This window comes from Solanum dulcamara, chromosome 7 (assembly GCF_947179165.1).
Source record: "Solanum dulcamara chromosome 7, daSolDulc1.2, whole genome shotgun sequence".
NCBI classification, from domain to species: domain Eukaryota; kingdom Viridiplantae; phylum Streptophyta; class Magnoliopsida; order Solanales; family Solanaceae; genus Solanum; species Solanum dulcamara.
In genome coordinates, this window is record NC_077243.1 from 28,664,310 (window position 1) to 28,683,040 (window position 18,731).

At 35.4% G+C, this 18,731-nt stretch overlaps 1 protein-coding gene across 1 annotated transcript; it reads left to right on the forward strand.

Moving 5' to 3' along the window:
• Positions 1 to 5,873: 5,873 nt before the first annotated feature.
• LOC129894662 (uncharacterized) lies at positions 5,874 to 7,245 on the forward strand. The gene is made up of 4 exons (XM_055970331.1): positions 5,874 to 6,062; positions 6,177 to 6,232; positions 6,343 to 6,575; positions 6,920 to 7,245. Exons 1-4 carry the CDS (start codon positions 5,874 to 5,876, stop codon positions 7,243 to 7,245), a joined length of 804 nt encoding a protein of 267 aa, XP_055826306.1.
• The last annotated feature ends 11,486 nt before the right edge of the window (positions 7,246 to 18,731 follow it).

Consider the following 18,731-nt stretch of genomic DNA (forward strand, 5'->3'; position numbering starts at 1 on the left):
TAATTGATTTTTAATTTCTTTTATAGTATTTCTTTCTTATTTTTTTCAATTAGATTCTAAAAAGATGAAAACTAAACTAAATTTATTTGATTTATTTATTATTTTTCTTTTTATATATATATAAATGACAAACCTAATAAATTGAATTAAATGAACTAAAAAATCGATGATGTCATTTATTATAACATTAGTAACTCAATTCTTACACATTTTTAAAGAATCTTGGTGGTTTTTAATGTATCGTATGATTGAATGATCACTAATTTAGAATATAAAAAAATTTCAAATTGAAGTAGACCACTACAAAATAAAATAAAGAAAAGACAAGAAATATAAAAAGCTTTGATAGAGTAGGGTTAAAGTAGGAAGAACCTAAACGCAACATGACAAGACAAGTTAAATTTAGCGGGTTAAGATTACTATTTTCCTCCCATCTCGTTTCATTTTTTATCTTATAATTTTCACGTGTTTATTTCTTTATACTTCGAACCCCCTTCATAAAAATCTTGAATCCTCCACTGGATATACTAGGAGAACCCAAAACTGAACCGCTAGGTATACTAGGAGAACCCCTCTATTCACTTGCATATTACAACATTTATCAGATAGAATGATAATGAAATGCCTAATATGAAAACCATAAAGTAGTGGATATAGCATATATACCACATGTTGCAAGAACTAATAGGAATAGGTATACACAATACTATTTAGGATAGGAATAGTATATAGTATCCTACTTGGTAAATGATTGTTATATAGTATCTATAAATAGGGTTCTTTGTCTAATAATGTAGACACACAATAATAATATTTTTTCATTAACATTTCTTATATGGTATTAGAGCAATTGTGAAAAAAATATCCCTAAAAATTAGGGTCACTGTGCAGATTTTTCAGTGGCATTCAAAGATTGATTTACGTCTTTTTATCATTTTGTAAGTGTTTTTTCTGATTCTGACAAGTTTCTGGCAACCAGATTGTATTTTCAGCGACTGGACATTTATTTTTCAAATTCCATTAGACTATTTTCAATTTATTTAGTATTGTTTTAGAAGAAATTTTGATTTTTCAAGATGTCTTTTGGGGTTGACTTTTTTGGCACAAAAAATATGGGAATTGGAAGTTTAAGCTCTATGATCACTTCTGAACCATTAATGGAAAGTTTAAATTATTTAGCTTGGGCTTCCTCGGTTGAGTTGTGGTGCAAAGTTCAAGGTGTCCAAGAGCACTTAACAAACAAATCATGTGTGATAGATGAAAATGCAAAGTCTAGTCCTGGAGATGCAATAAACAAAACACAATGGGAGAAGGTTGATGCTTACTTATGTAGTCTCTTGTGGCGTTCTATTTATTTCAAGTTGATGCCTTTGTTTCTCCTATTCAAAAAATGTTATTTAGTTTGAGAAAAGGCTCATGCTTTATACACTAATGACATGTAAGACCCCAAAAGTTGAAAAGTCAGAAGAACGAGGTTCAAAAAAAATTTCTCAAAAAAATCTCAACTTTTGTCATCAAATGATCCTTCACGAGACCCTTCACGATCCGTAGTACTCTCCATGAGTCGTGGAGAGTGTCCGTGAAGATCACCAATTAAATGGGACCTGTTGTGGTCCGTGATACCCAACTCCCCAAGCCCCTGTTCAGGGTGCCTACCACGGGAAGGTACCACGAGTCGTGGTGGACACCACGTACCGTAGTGATTTTTGTGACATCCTTTGCCCCATACTTTGAGATTCTCTTCTCCTATTTTACGAATCCTACAACTCTCTTTTCTGAGCAAGACTCATTCCATATCCCTACTAGTGGTTTTTCTTTCATTCAATCATCACTTGTTTGACAATTTAAACTATGCTCCACTTTAAAAATAGGTTTTTGGTCTTAATCAAAATAGGTCAAGGGCGAGAAAGTCACCCCTCAGAACCCCTATTTCCCAAAACTCAAGTCCAAGACCAAGATCACCACCACAGCCCGTGGTGAGGTTCACGGACCGTGGTGGAGGCCCGTCTAGGAGCAGTTTTCAGTTTTTAAGTTGAGGGTAGTTTGTTCTTTTCCTATATTTTCATTAATGAATGTGGAAGGGTTTTGGTAGTTTATTCTAACCTATTAACTACTCTAAGCCCTCCTAACCCTCTCATTGTCACCCTAACTCTTTAAATCAAAATCTTATCTCTAAAAGTGTGCTCTCTAAGTCTCTTTCTTCCTCAAATGAATTCTAAGAATTTCTTCAAGGTCAAGTTTTTATTCTCTGCAATTTAGGGCTTCTAAAGGTCAAGGTATGTGGAATTCATCCTTGGGCCTTTTCACCTATGGAATTCCAATTTTTCTCTCAAATTCTCTTATAATTCTTCTTTTAAAAGCCCTAATTCTATGATGTTGCATTGATTCTTCTTACTTATGATATATCGTATGATTATTGATTAGCCTATGCATAATTTACATTACATTGCATGATTTCAAGATGAAATTTAAAGACCTATGCTATATGCTAGTTTCAAGCATGATTTATGAGTTATGATCACGATTTTCAAGTTATTTCAATAAAAGCTTCATGAATGATGTTCAAAGATGCTTTAAGCAAGAAGTTACGAATGGTGTTTAATGATGCTATAAGCAAAGAAGTTATGGTGCAATAAGGGTAATTCTTATACTATCATGTTAAAAGAGGTGACAAGGACAATTCTCACCAACTCATGGATTCTTTACGAATCAAGCTAGTTAATGACCTATTCTTATGATTTTACTATGATGATAATAGATGAGCTATGCTATACCCCGAAAATTTTTAAACTAATTTCCGAGCCATTCTTCTTATGCGTATAGTTCCGAACCCGATGACTTCTAATTATATATATGCTTTAGGATCAATTCCTAAGTCTTTGAAGTCTATTAGAGGTAAATTAAGGTCATAAGGATCCCCTAGAACAAAATCAAGTGAAAGCTTCCTTAACGATTGAGTTTTGGTAAAAGATTTTACGTGGGTTAATTTAAAATGACCATATCTCTCAATATATAAATACTTATGTGGTCCATGAACTATTAAATTAAATGTCTTTGAGTCTTCTTTCCAACGCCAAATAGTTGCATTAATTAGAGTTCGGAGTAAAAAGTTATGCCCATTTTACTAGGCATTGTCTTGCTGCACGTCGGCCGCGCCCTCGAGGCATTTTCCACACGCCCACTCAATGAGGAAGTGTCTACATCCCTCTACGTGCATTGGACGCACGCCTAAAGCATTTTTTGCTCATCCACGCAGGCCTACATTTTTTTTATAAAACCCTAAAGACGTAATTCATCTTTCTAGTTCAAATGATTACCCTAGAAAGAGAAGTTCTTGAGAAACTAACTCCCTCCGAGGTTCATCCAAGGTAAGATTTACGCATGAAATTCCATAATTTTTTCATTTTAACACCAATTTATATCTTTTACCCATGGAATCTATAGGTTTTGAACAAAATCTATCTCTAAGGTTCAAGAAACGGATTCTTGCCATCTCTTCCTCCAAAGATCTCACCTTTCTCAAGAATTAAGAATGTATAAGGTATGTAAGGCTACCCATAATGTGGATTGAGTTCATCCACGTGCCCTACATCTTCAGTTTACTTAGTTGAGATGAGTTTCAATGTTCCATTAAGTGAGTTCTTGAATTATCTATCATTCTAATTGAGTTTGTATATAAATTTCCTTGTGTTATTGTACATGTATTATGATATACCTTGATGAGTTCTTGAATTGAGTATTTTTGAGAGTGTGAGTTCATGTTTGCATCCATATGAACCCTAATTGAGAATTCATTGTGCATTATGCGTTGACGGAGTTTTAAAGAATGAGCTGTGAACATCTTGCATTAAATATTTTATGCATTTATCTTGAGTTAAAGAATAACAAGTGTTATCTTTGATTGAGAAAGAGTTTGAGCATGAGTTGAGAAATCTCCGGAGTAGCATTTTGAGCATGAGTATTCTATGTATAAACGAGTTGAGCAATATTTCAATAAAACATCTATTTTGAGATTGAGTTGAGAAGTCACATTATATTTTTATTTTAAATGTATTTCATGAGTTGAGTCTTGAGTTAATGTTCGAAAGGGATTAAATGATTAAATTGAGAAATTTTCTCACTTAATATGTATATGAGCATAACAGAATATTTTAGGAGTTGTATCGAGCACCGATATGGGGTGAGCCCATAAACTACATAGCCAACATAGGATAAAGGCCTAGCCTCTCTTGTCCCAAAAGAGGAATTTTGTACTGGATCTATGAGGTTGAGTGTCCTTTACCCTATCAAGGTATTGGATGGCTGCGGCAACAGCAACTCTTAAGTGTTGTATCATCACTAGCTCACAAGTGATGGTTGTCGATTAGAGAACCTCTTAAAGTGTAAATTATCATACTTTTATATATTGAGTTATATCTCTTATTTCATATTATTTAAAGCATTATATTATTCTACTTCGTGCTTTATTGAGTTGAACTACTTTCAAAGTTGAGTTCTATGATTTGAGTTGACTATCTCAAGTAAGTTTCCTTTCAGCCATTTTACATACTCGTACATTCCATGTACTGAAACTATTTGACCTGCATCATTTATGATGTAGATATAGGTGATAGAGGTCCTCAACAGATGCACCATTGAAGACTAAACGCCGTCCATCTTTTGGTGAGGCTTTCTTGCATCCGAATGACTTCAGTTATATTTCTTCCATTCATTTTTCTTTTGATTATCAGTTGAGGTAGTCTTAGACTTGTCTTGACAACTCTATAGTGTTAAGTTAGAGGCTTTATGGATAGAGTTAGTGTTGAGTTAGATGGATTTATTTCAAAGTTTATTTTAAAAACTAAATTTTATTATTGAGTATATGACATTGAGTCCTTTTATGCTTGAGTATTTTGTAGTATATTATTTTCATTATTCATGATGTTTTGAGTGCCCATTTGAGTTATTTGTCTTTTGAGTTATTTTAAACCTTCCGCTGAGAGTTTGGATGTGTGATTGGACTAAGTGGTTTGCTTGGAGACCAGCAATAGTCTTCGAGTGCCGGCCACATCTAGGGTATCCACCCGGGGAGTGACAAACTTGGTATCAGAGCACAGAGTTCAAGGGTCCAAGGGTGTCTATGAAGCTATGTCTAGTAGAGTCTTGCTTATGGGTGTGTCGTACACCACACTTATAATCAAGATGCTATAGGACAAGGAAATTGTTTCACTTCTTCTTTCTCTGAGTTCGTGCTAAAGAGTCTAACTTTAAAGGTTCCTTCTTAATTCATGCATTACACATTTGCAGATAATTCCTCCAAAATGCACTGTCAATTAGAGAAACACCAACATTGAGGTTCCACAGACTGAGATGCCACCACCATTTAGAGTGAGGACTATGGGCTGACCTACAAGGTCTACTAAGGCACCTTAAGAGCCTACTACTGAGCCAGCTCCTACTTCAGAAGCTGAGTTCAGAGGTGTCATCACTATGCTCACCTAACTGATAGTTGGCCAAAGAGGTAACTAGAGTTCACCGGCTCCCAGCTCTAGCTCTCAAGAGCTGTCAGCTTTAGTGAGAATTCGAGACTTCTTGAGGATGAACCCACCAGTCTTCATGAGTTCTAAGTTGAGGAGGGATCTTAGAATTTCATTGATGAGATGTGGAAAATATTTAGAGCTATGCATGCTACCTAGATTGAGGGGGTTGAGTTGGTTTCCTACCAACTCAAAGAAGTTGCTAATGTTTGGTATAACTAGTGGTAAGAAGGAAGGGGTGAGAATGCTGAGCTTGTCATTTAGAATGAGTTCGAGGGTTCTTTTCTTGACCATTTCTTTCTTAGGGAGTTGAGGGAGGCAAAAGCAGATGAGTTCATGAACCTGAAGTAAGTAGGGATGACCGTGAAAAAGTATGGTCTCAAGTTCAAACAGTTGTCCAGATATGCTCCGGTGATGATTTTCGATGTGAGGGCTAAGATGATGAAATTTGTGTCAGGTTTGGGCAAGCATGTGACGAAGGAGTGTCAAGCGGCCATGTTGATTTCGGATATGGACACCTCCAGGCTCATAGTGTATGCTCAACAGGTTGAGGATAATAAGAAAAATTATAAAGAAGAACAACAAAGTAAGAAGGAAAAATCCACCGAACATGAGCCTGGTCAACAGAAGCAAAGTAATGGTAACAGATTTTTCTTTCAGAAGAAGTCATCCAACTATACCACATTATCAGCCAATGCACCTGCACCCAGCAATAGGTGTGATAAAAAATTCCAGAGTCACCAGAATTTTAGAGCTCAGGGTTCCAATCCTATGGAAGTATAGCTCAAGGCCCTAAGGGGAAGCTGCCCTGCGGCAAATGTGGCAGACTCCATTTGGAAGAGTATAGAGGGGGTAACAGGGGTTGCTATAACTGTGGTAAGGAGGGTCATTTCCATAGGGATAACCCGATGTTGGGAGATAGAGCTCAATCTTATTCCGCGGAACCACTAAGTCAGGGTAATCAGAGGGGTACTACTGCAGGTACAGGCGGAGGTCCAAGCCGCCTATATGCTATGGCTAATCACCAGGATCAAGAGAACTCGCCAGATGTTGTCACCGGTATACTTTGAGTCTCTTCTCATGATTGTTATGCCTTGTTGGATTTGTGTGCCACCTTATCTTTTGTAACCCCTTATGTGGCTAATCAGTTTGATAAAAACCCCGAGTATCTTTTTAAGCCTTTCAGTGTATCTACTCATATTGGTGTGTTTATCTTAGCTGAGAGGGTCTATAGAAATTGTATCATGTCAATCTATCACAAGGATATCATTGTTGACTAGTTGAGTTAGACATGGTTGATTTTGACGTGATCCTTGGCATGGACTGACTTTATTCTTGTTATGCCTCTGTTGATTATAGGACTCATGTAATTAAGTTTAGTTTTCCGAATGAGCTTGTCTTAGAGTGGAAAGGTAGTCTTGTTGTGCCAAAGGGTAGATTTGTCTCCTACCTTAGAGCCAAAAAGTTGATCTCTAAAGAGTATATTTATTACATTGTTAGAGTCAAAGATGATAGTATTGAGTCCCCCACTCTTAAGTCAGTCCCGATTGTAAATGCATTTCATGAAGTATTTCCTGAGGATCTACCTGGAGTCCCTCCTGAGAGAGAGATAGATTTTGGGATTGATGTCCTTCCTGATATGCAACCTATCTCTATTCCGCCATATATGATGGATCCTGCTGTGTTGAAAGAGTACCTGAGAATATCTCCTAGAAAAGAGATTTATTAGGCCAATTGTCTCACCTTGGGGTACTCCTGTCCTATTTGTGCGAAAGAAAAATGGATCCTTAGAATGCGCATTGACTATAGGCAACTGAATAAGGTCATAATAAAGAATAAGTATCCTCTCTCCATGATAGATGATTTGTTTGACCAACTTCAAGGTGCCTCTTGATTTTCAAAGATAGACCTTAGATCGGGTTACCATTAGCTGAAAGTGAGAGAATGTGATATTTTGAAAATAACCTTTCGGACCCGTTATGGCCATTTTGAGTTTTTGGTCATGTCCTTTGGGTTGATTAATGCACCTGCAACCTTTATGGATCTCATGAATTGGGAGTTCAAGCCATATCTTAATATGCTTGTGATTATCTTTATTGATGATATTTTGGTCTACTCCAAGAATGAGGAAGAACATGCCTATCATCTTAGAGTTGTCCTCCAGACTCAGAAAGACAAAGAGTTGTATGCAAAGTTCTCCAAATATGAATTTTGGTTTGCATCAGTTGCTTTCCTAGGCCACATTATATCCGAAGATGGTATTCAGGTTGATGCCCAGAAAATTAAGGCAATGAAGAATTGGCCTAGACCCACCTCCTCAATTGATATAAGAAGCATCTTGGGTTTGACTGGCTATTATTGAAGGTTTGTATAGGGATATCATCCATAACATCTCCATTGACTAAGCTCACCCAAAAGAAGGCTAAGTCTCAATGGTCCGATGCTTATGAGAATAGTTTCCAGAAATTGAAGACCAAATTGACCATTACTTCTGTTTTGACTTTGCCTAATGGAATAGAGGTTTTGTAATCTATTGTGATGCATCTAGAGTTGGTTTGGGTTGCGTGTTGATGCAGAGGGGAAAGGTGATAGCTTATGCTTCGAGGCAACTTAAGAATCATGAGAGAAATTACCCAACTCATGATCTTAAGCTGGCAGCTGTGGTATTTGCCCTTAAAATTTGGCGCCATTATTTGTATGGAGTGCATGTTGATGTGTTCACCGATCACAAGAGCCTATAATATGTCTTCAGTCAGAGAGAGCTCAAGCTGAGGCAGAGGAGGTGGCAAAAGTTGCTCAAGGATTATGAAATGAGTACTCTCGACCACCTAGGTAAAGCTAATGTTGTTACGGATGCTCTTAACAAGTTGTCTATGAGTAGTACTGCCCATATAGAGGAGGGAAAGAAAGTATTGGCTAAAGAGGTGCACAAATTAGCTCGATTGGGAGTTCAACTTGAGGAGAATAATGAAGGAGAAGTTAATGTTCAAAATGGGTCTGCATCATCCCTTGTAGTAGAGGTGAAAGAGAGGAAAGACCAAGATTATGTCCTTCTTCAATTGAAGGAAGCTATCCATAAACAGAAGGTAATGGTTTTATCCAACGGGGAAGATGGTGTGGTTAGGTACCAGGATAGATTGTGTGTCCCAAATGTCAATGATGTTCGAGAAAGGATCATGGTCGAAGCTCATAGTTCCAAATACTCTATTCATGATGGTTCTACAAAGATGTACCATGACTTCAGAGAAGTCTATTGGTGGAGTGGAATGAAAAGAGATATTACCGAGTTTGTTTCCAAGTGCCCGAATTTTCAACAGATTAAAGTTGAGCATCAAAGGCCATGTGGGTTAGCTCAGAATATAGATATTTCAGAGTAGAAGTGGGAAATGATCAATATGGACTTTATTACAGGTTTTCTGAGGTCCCGTAAGCAGCATGATTCAATTTAGGTAATTATGGATAGGATGACTAAATCAACTCACTTCTTGGCAGTCAAGACTACTGACACCGCACAGGACTACACGAGATTGTACATCCGAGAGATTGTTAGATTGGATGGGGTTTCCTTATCTATTATCTCGGATAGAGGGGGCCAATTCATCTCTCAATTTTGGAGATCCTTTCAGAAAGGATTAGGTTCGAAGGTGAATCTTAGTATAGCCTTTCACCCAAGACAGATGTCCAGGTAGAATGCACTATTCAGACATTGGAGGATATGTTGAGGGCATGTGCACTTGATTTTAATTGGGATGACCAGTTACCTCTCATTGAGTTTGCATACAACAATATCTATCATGCAAGTATTCAGATGGCTCCCTACGAAGAGTTGTATAGGAGGAGATGTAGATCACCAATTAGGTGGTTTGAAGTTTGTGAAAGTGAATTAAGTGGGCCATATTTTGTTCACCAAGCTATGGATAAGGTGAAGGTTATTCGAGAGAGGATGGAGACAATCCACAACTGCTAGAAATCTTACATCGATGTGAGGAGGAGATACCTAGAGTTTAAAGTGAATGATTGAGTGTACTTGAAAGTGTCATCCATAAAAGGTGTTATGAGGTTTGGGAAGAAGAAAAAGCTTAGTCCTCGATACATTGGTCCCTACAAAATTGTGAGAAGGATTGGAAGTGTCGCTTATGGGTTGGAGTTACTTTCTGAGTTAGCTGCTATTCATTCGGTATTTCATGTCATGGTGTTGAAGAAGTGCTTGGGAGATCCTTCATTGGTAGTTCCCATTAATAATATTAGATTTAAGGATAGCTTGTCCTATGAAGATATTCGAGTTCAAATTCTTGGTCGTTAGGTTTGCAAATTGAGGACCAAAGAGATAGCCTCTGTCAAATTCTTGTAGAGGAATCAATTTATTGAGGAAGCCACATGGGAAGCTGAGGAAGATATGAAAGCCAAATATCTGCACTTATTCGTACCTATCGATGAGAATGTTGAAGGTAATGTCCCTATTCTTAATTTGATTTGGTAGGTCCATCCTTGGGTTTGAATAGTTGATTGCTTAGAGTATTTGATTGGTTGAACAATTGAGTATTAATTGTTATTCGTTCCTCAAGTTCATCATTGGTTCGCTCATCATTCGAGGACGAATGATCCTAAGGGGGAGATATTGTTATACCCCTAAAAATTTTAAGCTAAGACCCGAGCCATTCTTCTTATGCATATAGGACCGAACACGATTACTTCTAATTGTACATATCCTTTAGGATTAATTCCTAAGTCTTTGAAGTCTATTAGAGGTAAATTAAGGTCATAAAGATCCTTTAGCACAAAATCAAGTTGAAACCTTCCTTAAGGATTGAGTTTCGGTAGAAGATTTTACTTGGATCAACTTCAAATGACCATATCTCTCAATATATAAAAATTTGGGTGGCCCATGACCTATCAAATTAAATATCGTTGACTCTTCTTTCCAACGCCATGAAGTTTGCATCAATTGGAGTTCAGAGTAAAAAATTATACCATTTTACTAGGCACTATCTTTTCGCACGCCGGCCGCGCGCCCGTACAACGAGGCAATGACAACTTCCCTCTCCGTAGCCGCATGCCTGAAGCATTTTCCGCACACCCACGCCGGCCTTTTTTTTTTATAAAACCCCAAAGACATAATTCATATTTCTAGTTCAAATATTTACCCTAGAAAGAGAAGTTTTCAATAAACTAACTCCCTCCAAGGTTCATCCATCATCCAAGGTAAGATTTGACCATGAAATTCCATAATTTCTTCATCTTAACACCAATTTATATCTTTTATCCATAGAATCTATAGGTTTTCAAGAAAATCCATCTCTAAGGTTCAAGAAACGGATTCTTTCCATCTCTTCCTTCAAAGATCTCACCTTTTTGAAGAATTAAGAATGTATAAGGTAAGTAAGGTTACCCATAACATGGATTGAATTCATACGTGTGCCCTACATCTTCAGTTTACTTAGTTGAGATAAGTGTCAATGTTCCATGAAGTGAGTTCTTGAATTATCTATCATTCCTATTGAGTTCGTATATAAATTTCCTTGTGTTATTGTACATGTATTATGATATTCCTTGATGAGTTCTAGAATTGAATCTTGTTGAGAGTGTGGGTTCGTGTTTGCATCCATATAAACCCTAATTGAGAATTCATTGTACATTATGCATTGATGGAGTTTTAAAGAACGCACTGTGAACATCTTGCATTAAATATTTTATGCATTTATCTTGAGTTAAAGAATAACAAGTGTTATCTTTGATTGAGAAAGAGTTTGAGCATGAGTTGAGAAATCTCCGGAGTAGCATTTTAAGCACGAGTGTTCAATGTATAAATGAGTTGAGTAATATTTCATTAAAACGTCTATTTTTAGATTGAGTTGAGAATTCACATTGTTTTAAATGCATTTCTTGAGTTGAGACGAGTTGAGTCTTGAGCTAAAGTCCGAAAGGGACTAAATGATTAAATTTAGAAATTTTCTCACTTAATATGTTTATGAGCATAACAAAGTATTTTGGGAGTAGTATCGACCACAGATATAGGGTGAGCCTATAAACTACGTAGCCTGTGTAGGATAAAGGTCAAGCCTCTCTTGTCCTAAAAGAGGACTTTTGTACTGGATCTATGAAGTTGAGAGTCCTTTATCCTAGCAAGGTATTGGACGACTGTGGCAACGACAACTCTTAAGCGTTGTATCATCACTAGCACATAAGTGATGGTTATCGGTTAGAGAACCTCCTAAAGAGTAAATTATCATACTTTCATATATTGAGGTATATCTCTTATTGCATATCATTTAAATCATTATATTATTCTACTTCATGCTTTATTGAGTTGAGCTACTTTTAGAGTTGAGTCCTATGAGTTGAGTTGACTATCTTGATTAAGTTTCCTTTCAGCCATTTTACATACTCATACATTTCATGTACTGACGTTATTTAGCTTGCATCGCTTTATGATGTAGATACAGGTGATAGAGGTCCTCAATAGGTACACCGTTGAAGACTAAACCCCGTCTAGCTTTTGGTGAGGCCTCCTTGCATCCGGAGGACTTCAGTTATATTTCTTCCATTCATTTTTCTTTTGATTGTCAGTTGATGTAGCCTTGGACTTGTCTTGTCACCTATCTAGTATTAAGTTAGAGGCTTCACGTACAGAGTCAGAGTAGAGTTAGATGAATTTGTTCCAGAGTTTGTTTTAAAAACTAAATTTCATTATTGAGTATGTGATATTGAGTTCCTTCATGCTTGAGTATTTTTTAGTATATTATTTCATTATTCATGATGTTTTGAGTGCCCACTTGAGTTATCTGTCTTTTGAGTTATGTTGAACCTTCCGCTGAGAGTTTGGATGTGTGATTGGATCAAGTGGTTCGCTTGGGGATCAGCAATAGTCTTCGAGTGCCGCCGCGTCTAGGGTATCCTTCCGGAGCGTGACAAGCTATTCTTATGTTATCTTTATAAAGATGGATTGATATTTATTACTATCTTTCCTAATGATGTTAATGACTATAGTTTCATGAAAGTTTCGTTGGGATAAAGACTTAGCACCGAGAGGACTTTAAGGTAGGGTTTAGTTTGGTAGCCATTGTAGGTACCCAAGAAAATCCTAATAGCAACCTTTAGTCCCTAACTATGTTACTCGCGTAGGCTTAACGATACCAATATGACAAAACTAGTGGATCCACATATAGCACAGTTAAAGAAAGTACCATGATGGAGTATATCTTGATAAGGTAGCCTCTCCCTTTTTGATGTTGGGATCATCGAATTCCATGTAATAGATCGCATAGTCTTAAGTGTCGGTTAAGGTCCTATCCCATACCAATTAAAGAAAAGTTATAAAGTTCTCATGATGATGATGTTTTGAAACATTGCCCAATGATTATGATGTTTTAATGTTTTCATGGTTTTATTCATATTTTAAGATATTGGTCTTGCATCTCATGATTCATATTGATTATGTCCTATGATTATTGTTCATGCATACTTCTCACATACTTAATGCATTTCATGTATTAACACATACTTTTTGCCTACATTGTATCATAATATAGGGTTCGAGGATCGTGTTCATCCTCCTGTTCGTGGCTAGAGCTTGTTACACTTGTACTTGTGGTGAGTCTTTGTTGACACCCAATTTTGATTGACCTAAAACCCACTTTCGGACTGCTATTTGATTGAGTAAGTATTTTAAAACTTATCTATTTTATTTTTATGTTTTAGTTTTATCCGATTATTTACATATCTTGGTGTTCATAATTTATAAATTTATTTATTATTATTATTATTATATATTATTATTATTATTATTTTTATATAATAATTATTATTTAATTATTTTTATTTTTCGAATAATGATTTTCGTACTTTCAAATTTTTAAGCATTTATTCAGTATTTTACTATTATTATTATTATTATCATTTATTTATTCATTTTTATTTAGAATAATGATTTTATATAAAATTTGAATTTGAAGTGCTTATTTAGTATGTAATATGTATACATTATATAATCTATTGTGAAATATATTTCTTTTACATGAAAAGTTATTACTTATTATACTTATTTAATATGTATAGTATTTTATTAATTAAATAGCAATTCATTCAATTTTCTTTCAAATTGTTTAAATTATAACATTCTCTATTCAATTTTATTTCAATCCTAGTCAATTTTATTTAAAATCATATCAATTCTAACCAAATCATACCCAATGTGAATTCATGTGGTCTAATTTTAAATTCTATTACCCAATTTTAATCTCATCCTTTTATTTTGTATTGATCAATGTCCATATTTTAATCCTCATTATTTTCTATTTCAATTACATACACTCAAAATCCTAAAACTAATTTACTCTTCTTCTTCTCAAAGAAGGACCGCCCCTATCTCCCTCACGCTATTTCCTCTCTCTCAAAAACCACTGCCACCCACACCCCTCCTCCACGCTGCTCCATCTCCGGCAAGAACAAGCCGGAGAACATCATCTCTTCCCCACGTCACCATCTCCGTCTCTTCCCCACGCCGTCGATCTCTCTCCCTCACCCTCACCCTCTCCTCTCCACTACACCACCCTCTTCAATCGCTGCTCCACCACTGGCAAGATCAAAGTACCGCCGTGGTTTCCTCTTCCCTTCTCCCCAGAGAACCGCTCTTCCTCTCTTCTCTCGTCTCCGATGAACCCCAGAGGAGACAACCACCCTTTGCCGGTGAAACTCACAGGAATGCCGCCCTCTATCCTCTCTCTAATCCATCACCACCCTCTTCTCTCTCCCGCGTCTGCGAACCACCAAACTCCGGCGAAGCTTCATCTAAAAGTCACTGCATGTCTCCACTGGCTCATCGCTCCAGCCATCGCCTCCTATTCTCACTGTTTTAGCAGCTCCTACCAAGTGAAGGAGATGAGACGCCGTCGAGTCCAGAGCTGGACTGACCAAGAACGAGACAGATGGATCATTTTTATTTTTCTTTATAAAAACGGACCTTAAAAGATTCATCCCCGGTATGTTTTCTTAATGGTTTGTCACAATCTTCTTTTCAACTTTTATGTCTCACTTACAGGTCTCAGCTTTGTTTTAATGATTCTTACTTGTTATATTAAATATCCTTAATAGTTTTGTTTAGCCTTTTCTATTCTGATTAAGAATGATTGGTTTTGTTAATTCTGCATTTGTTGCCCTCTGGAATGCAATTCTAAAATGCAAAACTTTTTGATGCTTTTATGAACTCTGGTTGCGATTCCTTATGTTGTTGGCTCATCGATTCTTTCACCTATGTCTTTCAAACACATATTTGTAGAGTGAAATAATTGATTTGGTGATTTTAATTTAATACTTATATCTTGAATATTTTCTTGCTTACTCCCTTTGTGAATTTGAATGATCACAGCCTCGTTTTGGCTATATGGTTATTCATCAGCTCTTTATTTGAATATCTGAATATTTATGGTAAATTGGCCTACTGATTGATTCTTGAAAATACTATTTGTCTCCGCGGTTGACTGGACTAATTTGAGAGGGAATAAAATAAGTGATTTATTATTTTTTCCTTTTAAAAGTTCGAACAACCTTTTACATGATTGGATATCCTAGCTGTATTTCATGCATGATTAATTCTCCTTGCCTTAATTTAGATTCGGACAGATTCTTACGTACATATTTATGGTAATTTATATCAATCAATTGAGCTCCCATATATGGTGCCGATTGACAAGAATAATTTCTTTCCTTATATCTTTTATTTAACTGATCAGTTCTCTTTACTATATAATAAGAACAACATTTTCTCTTTGGATACGATAACACGGGACATACTTTATACTTGATCACTGGAACACTACTGAATACACTATACTTGAGTACTGAACATCTCCTCTAAGTTTTCTTACACTTCAAAAATTTCTTTTCTTGTTCCTACTACCTTTCTGGCACGAGCACTGCTCGGAATCATCGAGGTTCTTGTGATCTTGACATGTCGGAGATAGGGATTGATTGTGCTCCAAACTCTCTTATTATTGCCTACTTAACTGGTTAGTATTTCTTACCAACAACAACAACAACCCAGTGAAATCCCACAACATGGGGTCTGGGAAGGGTAGAATGTACGCAGACCTTACTCCTACCAAGGTAGGACGGCTGTTTCCTGGAGACCCTCGGCTCAGTAAAAGCATAAATGCATAAAAAAATGTTAGATAAGAATAGAAAATTAAAAGCTTTATGAGAAAAACAACAAACAAATAACGAATAGATAATAAATAAATACAAATAAATAAATACTAATAACAAATAACGATTAAATAAATAATGAAAGCGCCATAGGTAAAATTGACTAATCAAAGCATAGAAAGTAATAAATAATAACAGAAATAACAGATTATTCTTACCAGAATAATCTTATTTACTGCATATTCTTACTTTAAATTTCTTACATAGTTTATCTTAGAAAATAGAAATGGAAAGCATCCTTCTATATATGTGTGCGTTTATTCTATTATATTTTGATATGTATACATTATTACCTTCTCTTTCTTGAAAGTTACATGATCATTGCATATTGTTGTTATTCGTATCTTGTTTGTACTTTCTTTATGGTTTAGCAGGTGTTGAACAAAAGTTCAAGACAAGAAGAGTTTGCTTGGGTGGAAAAGTCGGGATCTTATCGTTTTTTACTTTAAATCTTTTGTTTATAATGTGTATTACTTTATTTACTTACTTCTTTATTCGGGTCTTGTAATAATGTTGTAAACTCTCCATATAATAAAATAAAATAACGCAAGGCTGCTTTCGGTTCGGGACGGGGAATTATGTGCTTATTTGCTTAAATATTTTTCTTTTGTTTGCTAAACATTTTTTTTCTTTTCACCACTTATATATTTATTTACACTTTTACTCATTTAAAAAAAACCCATTATCTTGCTTCCTTTTTCTACAACTTGAACTAGATGGTGTGTTCAAAATTATTAGTGATTATAAAAATAATATCTCCTAACCTATAGTTAGCGGGAAAGTAAAAGGAATTACGAGGTCTAAATTCAAATTTTAAACTTAGCCAATGCGTCCCCGGGAGTACCACCTACCCAAGAGTTTTCAAAAGGGATTATGCGTATTTATATGTAAATATTTATGTGCTTATATTTAAATCAATGGTGCCCTCACTTTAGGGATATCTTTCACCGACAGACATGGTTCAACAAAAACTTTCACTTGTATTTAAATTATTATTATTATTTTTTAAGACCAACCTCAAATCAAAGAATGTTTCTATGGTGGAGGAGCGTGATTAACAATATCGTGGCATCATCCTATAAAGAAACAAACATTTTTTCCAAGTCTCTAAAAATTCTATTGTGACTTTCTCGCAAATGTTAAAATTTTATCCTTACAAATTAATTTTATGATTATGTTTTATTTTGTTTGTGATAGTTTAGTATATATGCGATTTCTATAGATTTTTCATATATAACTTTGCTATTTCTCTCTTCTTGCTTATCTGATGTTATAAATTGCACATGATTGGTCACCTAATTATTTCATTTGTGTTAATTAAGTAATAATTAAATTTGCATATTTAAATTTTCTTTCTATTAAACAAATAAGTTAATTATATTATAACATAGATTTGTGTAAATTCGATTAAACAAAATGGATTCATGTTTATTTCATTTACTTGTTATAAAATTCTTACATTCTTTATTATATTTATTTAGTTAATTTATGGTTAAGTTATTTAATTTGTTTTAAGCTAATATAATTTTATCTCTTTTATCACATAGCTTTTCTTTAATTAATAATAATGATTAGAGACATTTATTTGTCATATTTTTTAAACCTCCACATAAATTATAAGATTCCATTGGAACCCACCTTTGTGGACTTCGAAAGGTGTTAGTGCCTAACACCTTTCGATTGAGGTTATTAGAACCCTTACACGATCTATTATTTCATAGAATTTTTAAAATTAATTTATTTGCAATTTAATTTAAAACGGTGCTCTAACACGCCTTTAATTCGTTAGGTGACGACTCTTCTCTTCTTTTTAAAAAATCCTAAAAAAGAGTTATCATGTCGTTGCAATCCTGTTTTGAGAAAAATGGGGTGCGACAGCCCACATGTTCCGAGGATGTGTGTAATGGCCTTGAAGGTCATTTTTGGAAATTTGCGCAAAATTACTATTTTACCCCTATCATTAGTTCCTCCAAGTGTCATTTGTTCCGTTTGTGTGGTTGAATGTGTTCAAATCTTAATAGTTAGTGAATTAGGTAAATTCTTAAGTTTTATAAAGTTAAGAGGTGAAAAAGTGGTTTTCGATACCAATCGGAGCTATGGGTCTCGGAACGGAATTCTGTTAGTTCCATCGCTCCGAAATGTAGAAATTGGTCTAGCGGAGTCATCGGAATCAAATTTAGGGTTGATATGTGAATTTGAGGTCTCAAGTTGGAAAGTTAATTTTAAATGAGTTAAGTTTGACTTTGGTCAACAAATTGAGTTCGAAAACTCGAATTGAATTTTTGATAATTCCAATGGTTTCAGGGGGTGATTCTAACGCTAGAAATGACTTTGTTGTAATTTTTAGAGGTTTCTGAGGGTATTTTAGGTATTTTAAGTGTCGAAACTAGTTTAGTTGAAACTTATCGAATTTTGGGTCAAGGAGACCTCGAATTTGAATTCCGATGGTTCCATTGAGTCTGAATAGTAGGAGTGCATACAAGGTTTGTGTATGTGAAATTTCAAATGCTTTTCGAGGGTCCAACCAAGAGCGTTATTAGACTTGAAAAAATTACAGATTTTGATTTTCTGGTGCAACACATTTCCTTCATTGCGATCACTACAGGTTACGCGATCGCGAAGGGTCTTTTCTTATGGTGTGCTTCGCAATCACGAGGAGGATCTTCGTAATCGCGAAGGGTGATGTCTTTGTGCTTTGCGATCGCGAGGTTTAATGACTCGCGATCGCGATGTGTAAAAATGACCTGAACAATATTCAACTTCGGGAAAAACCCCCCATTTCCTCTATTGTTGAGTTTTTGGAGCTTTGTGAGGCGATTTGAGAAAAGGTTTTCGAGTAAAATCGTTGGGTATGTGATTTTTAACCTAAAACTTTCTTTTTTCATTAATTATTTGTTGATTTTAACTCCTAAATTTTAGTTTTAAACTCCAAAACTTTTTGTTTCTTCCCTAATCCAAATTTAAGAAAATTGGTGATTTTCTAACTCGTTTTGTACTCTATTTTTCATGGGGTTT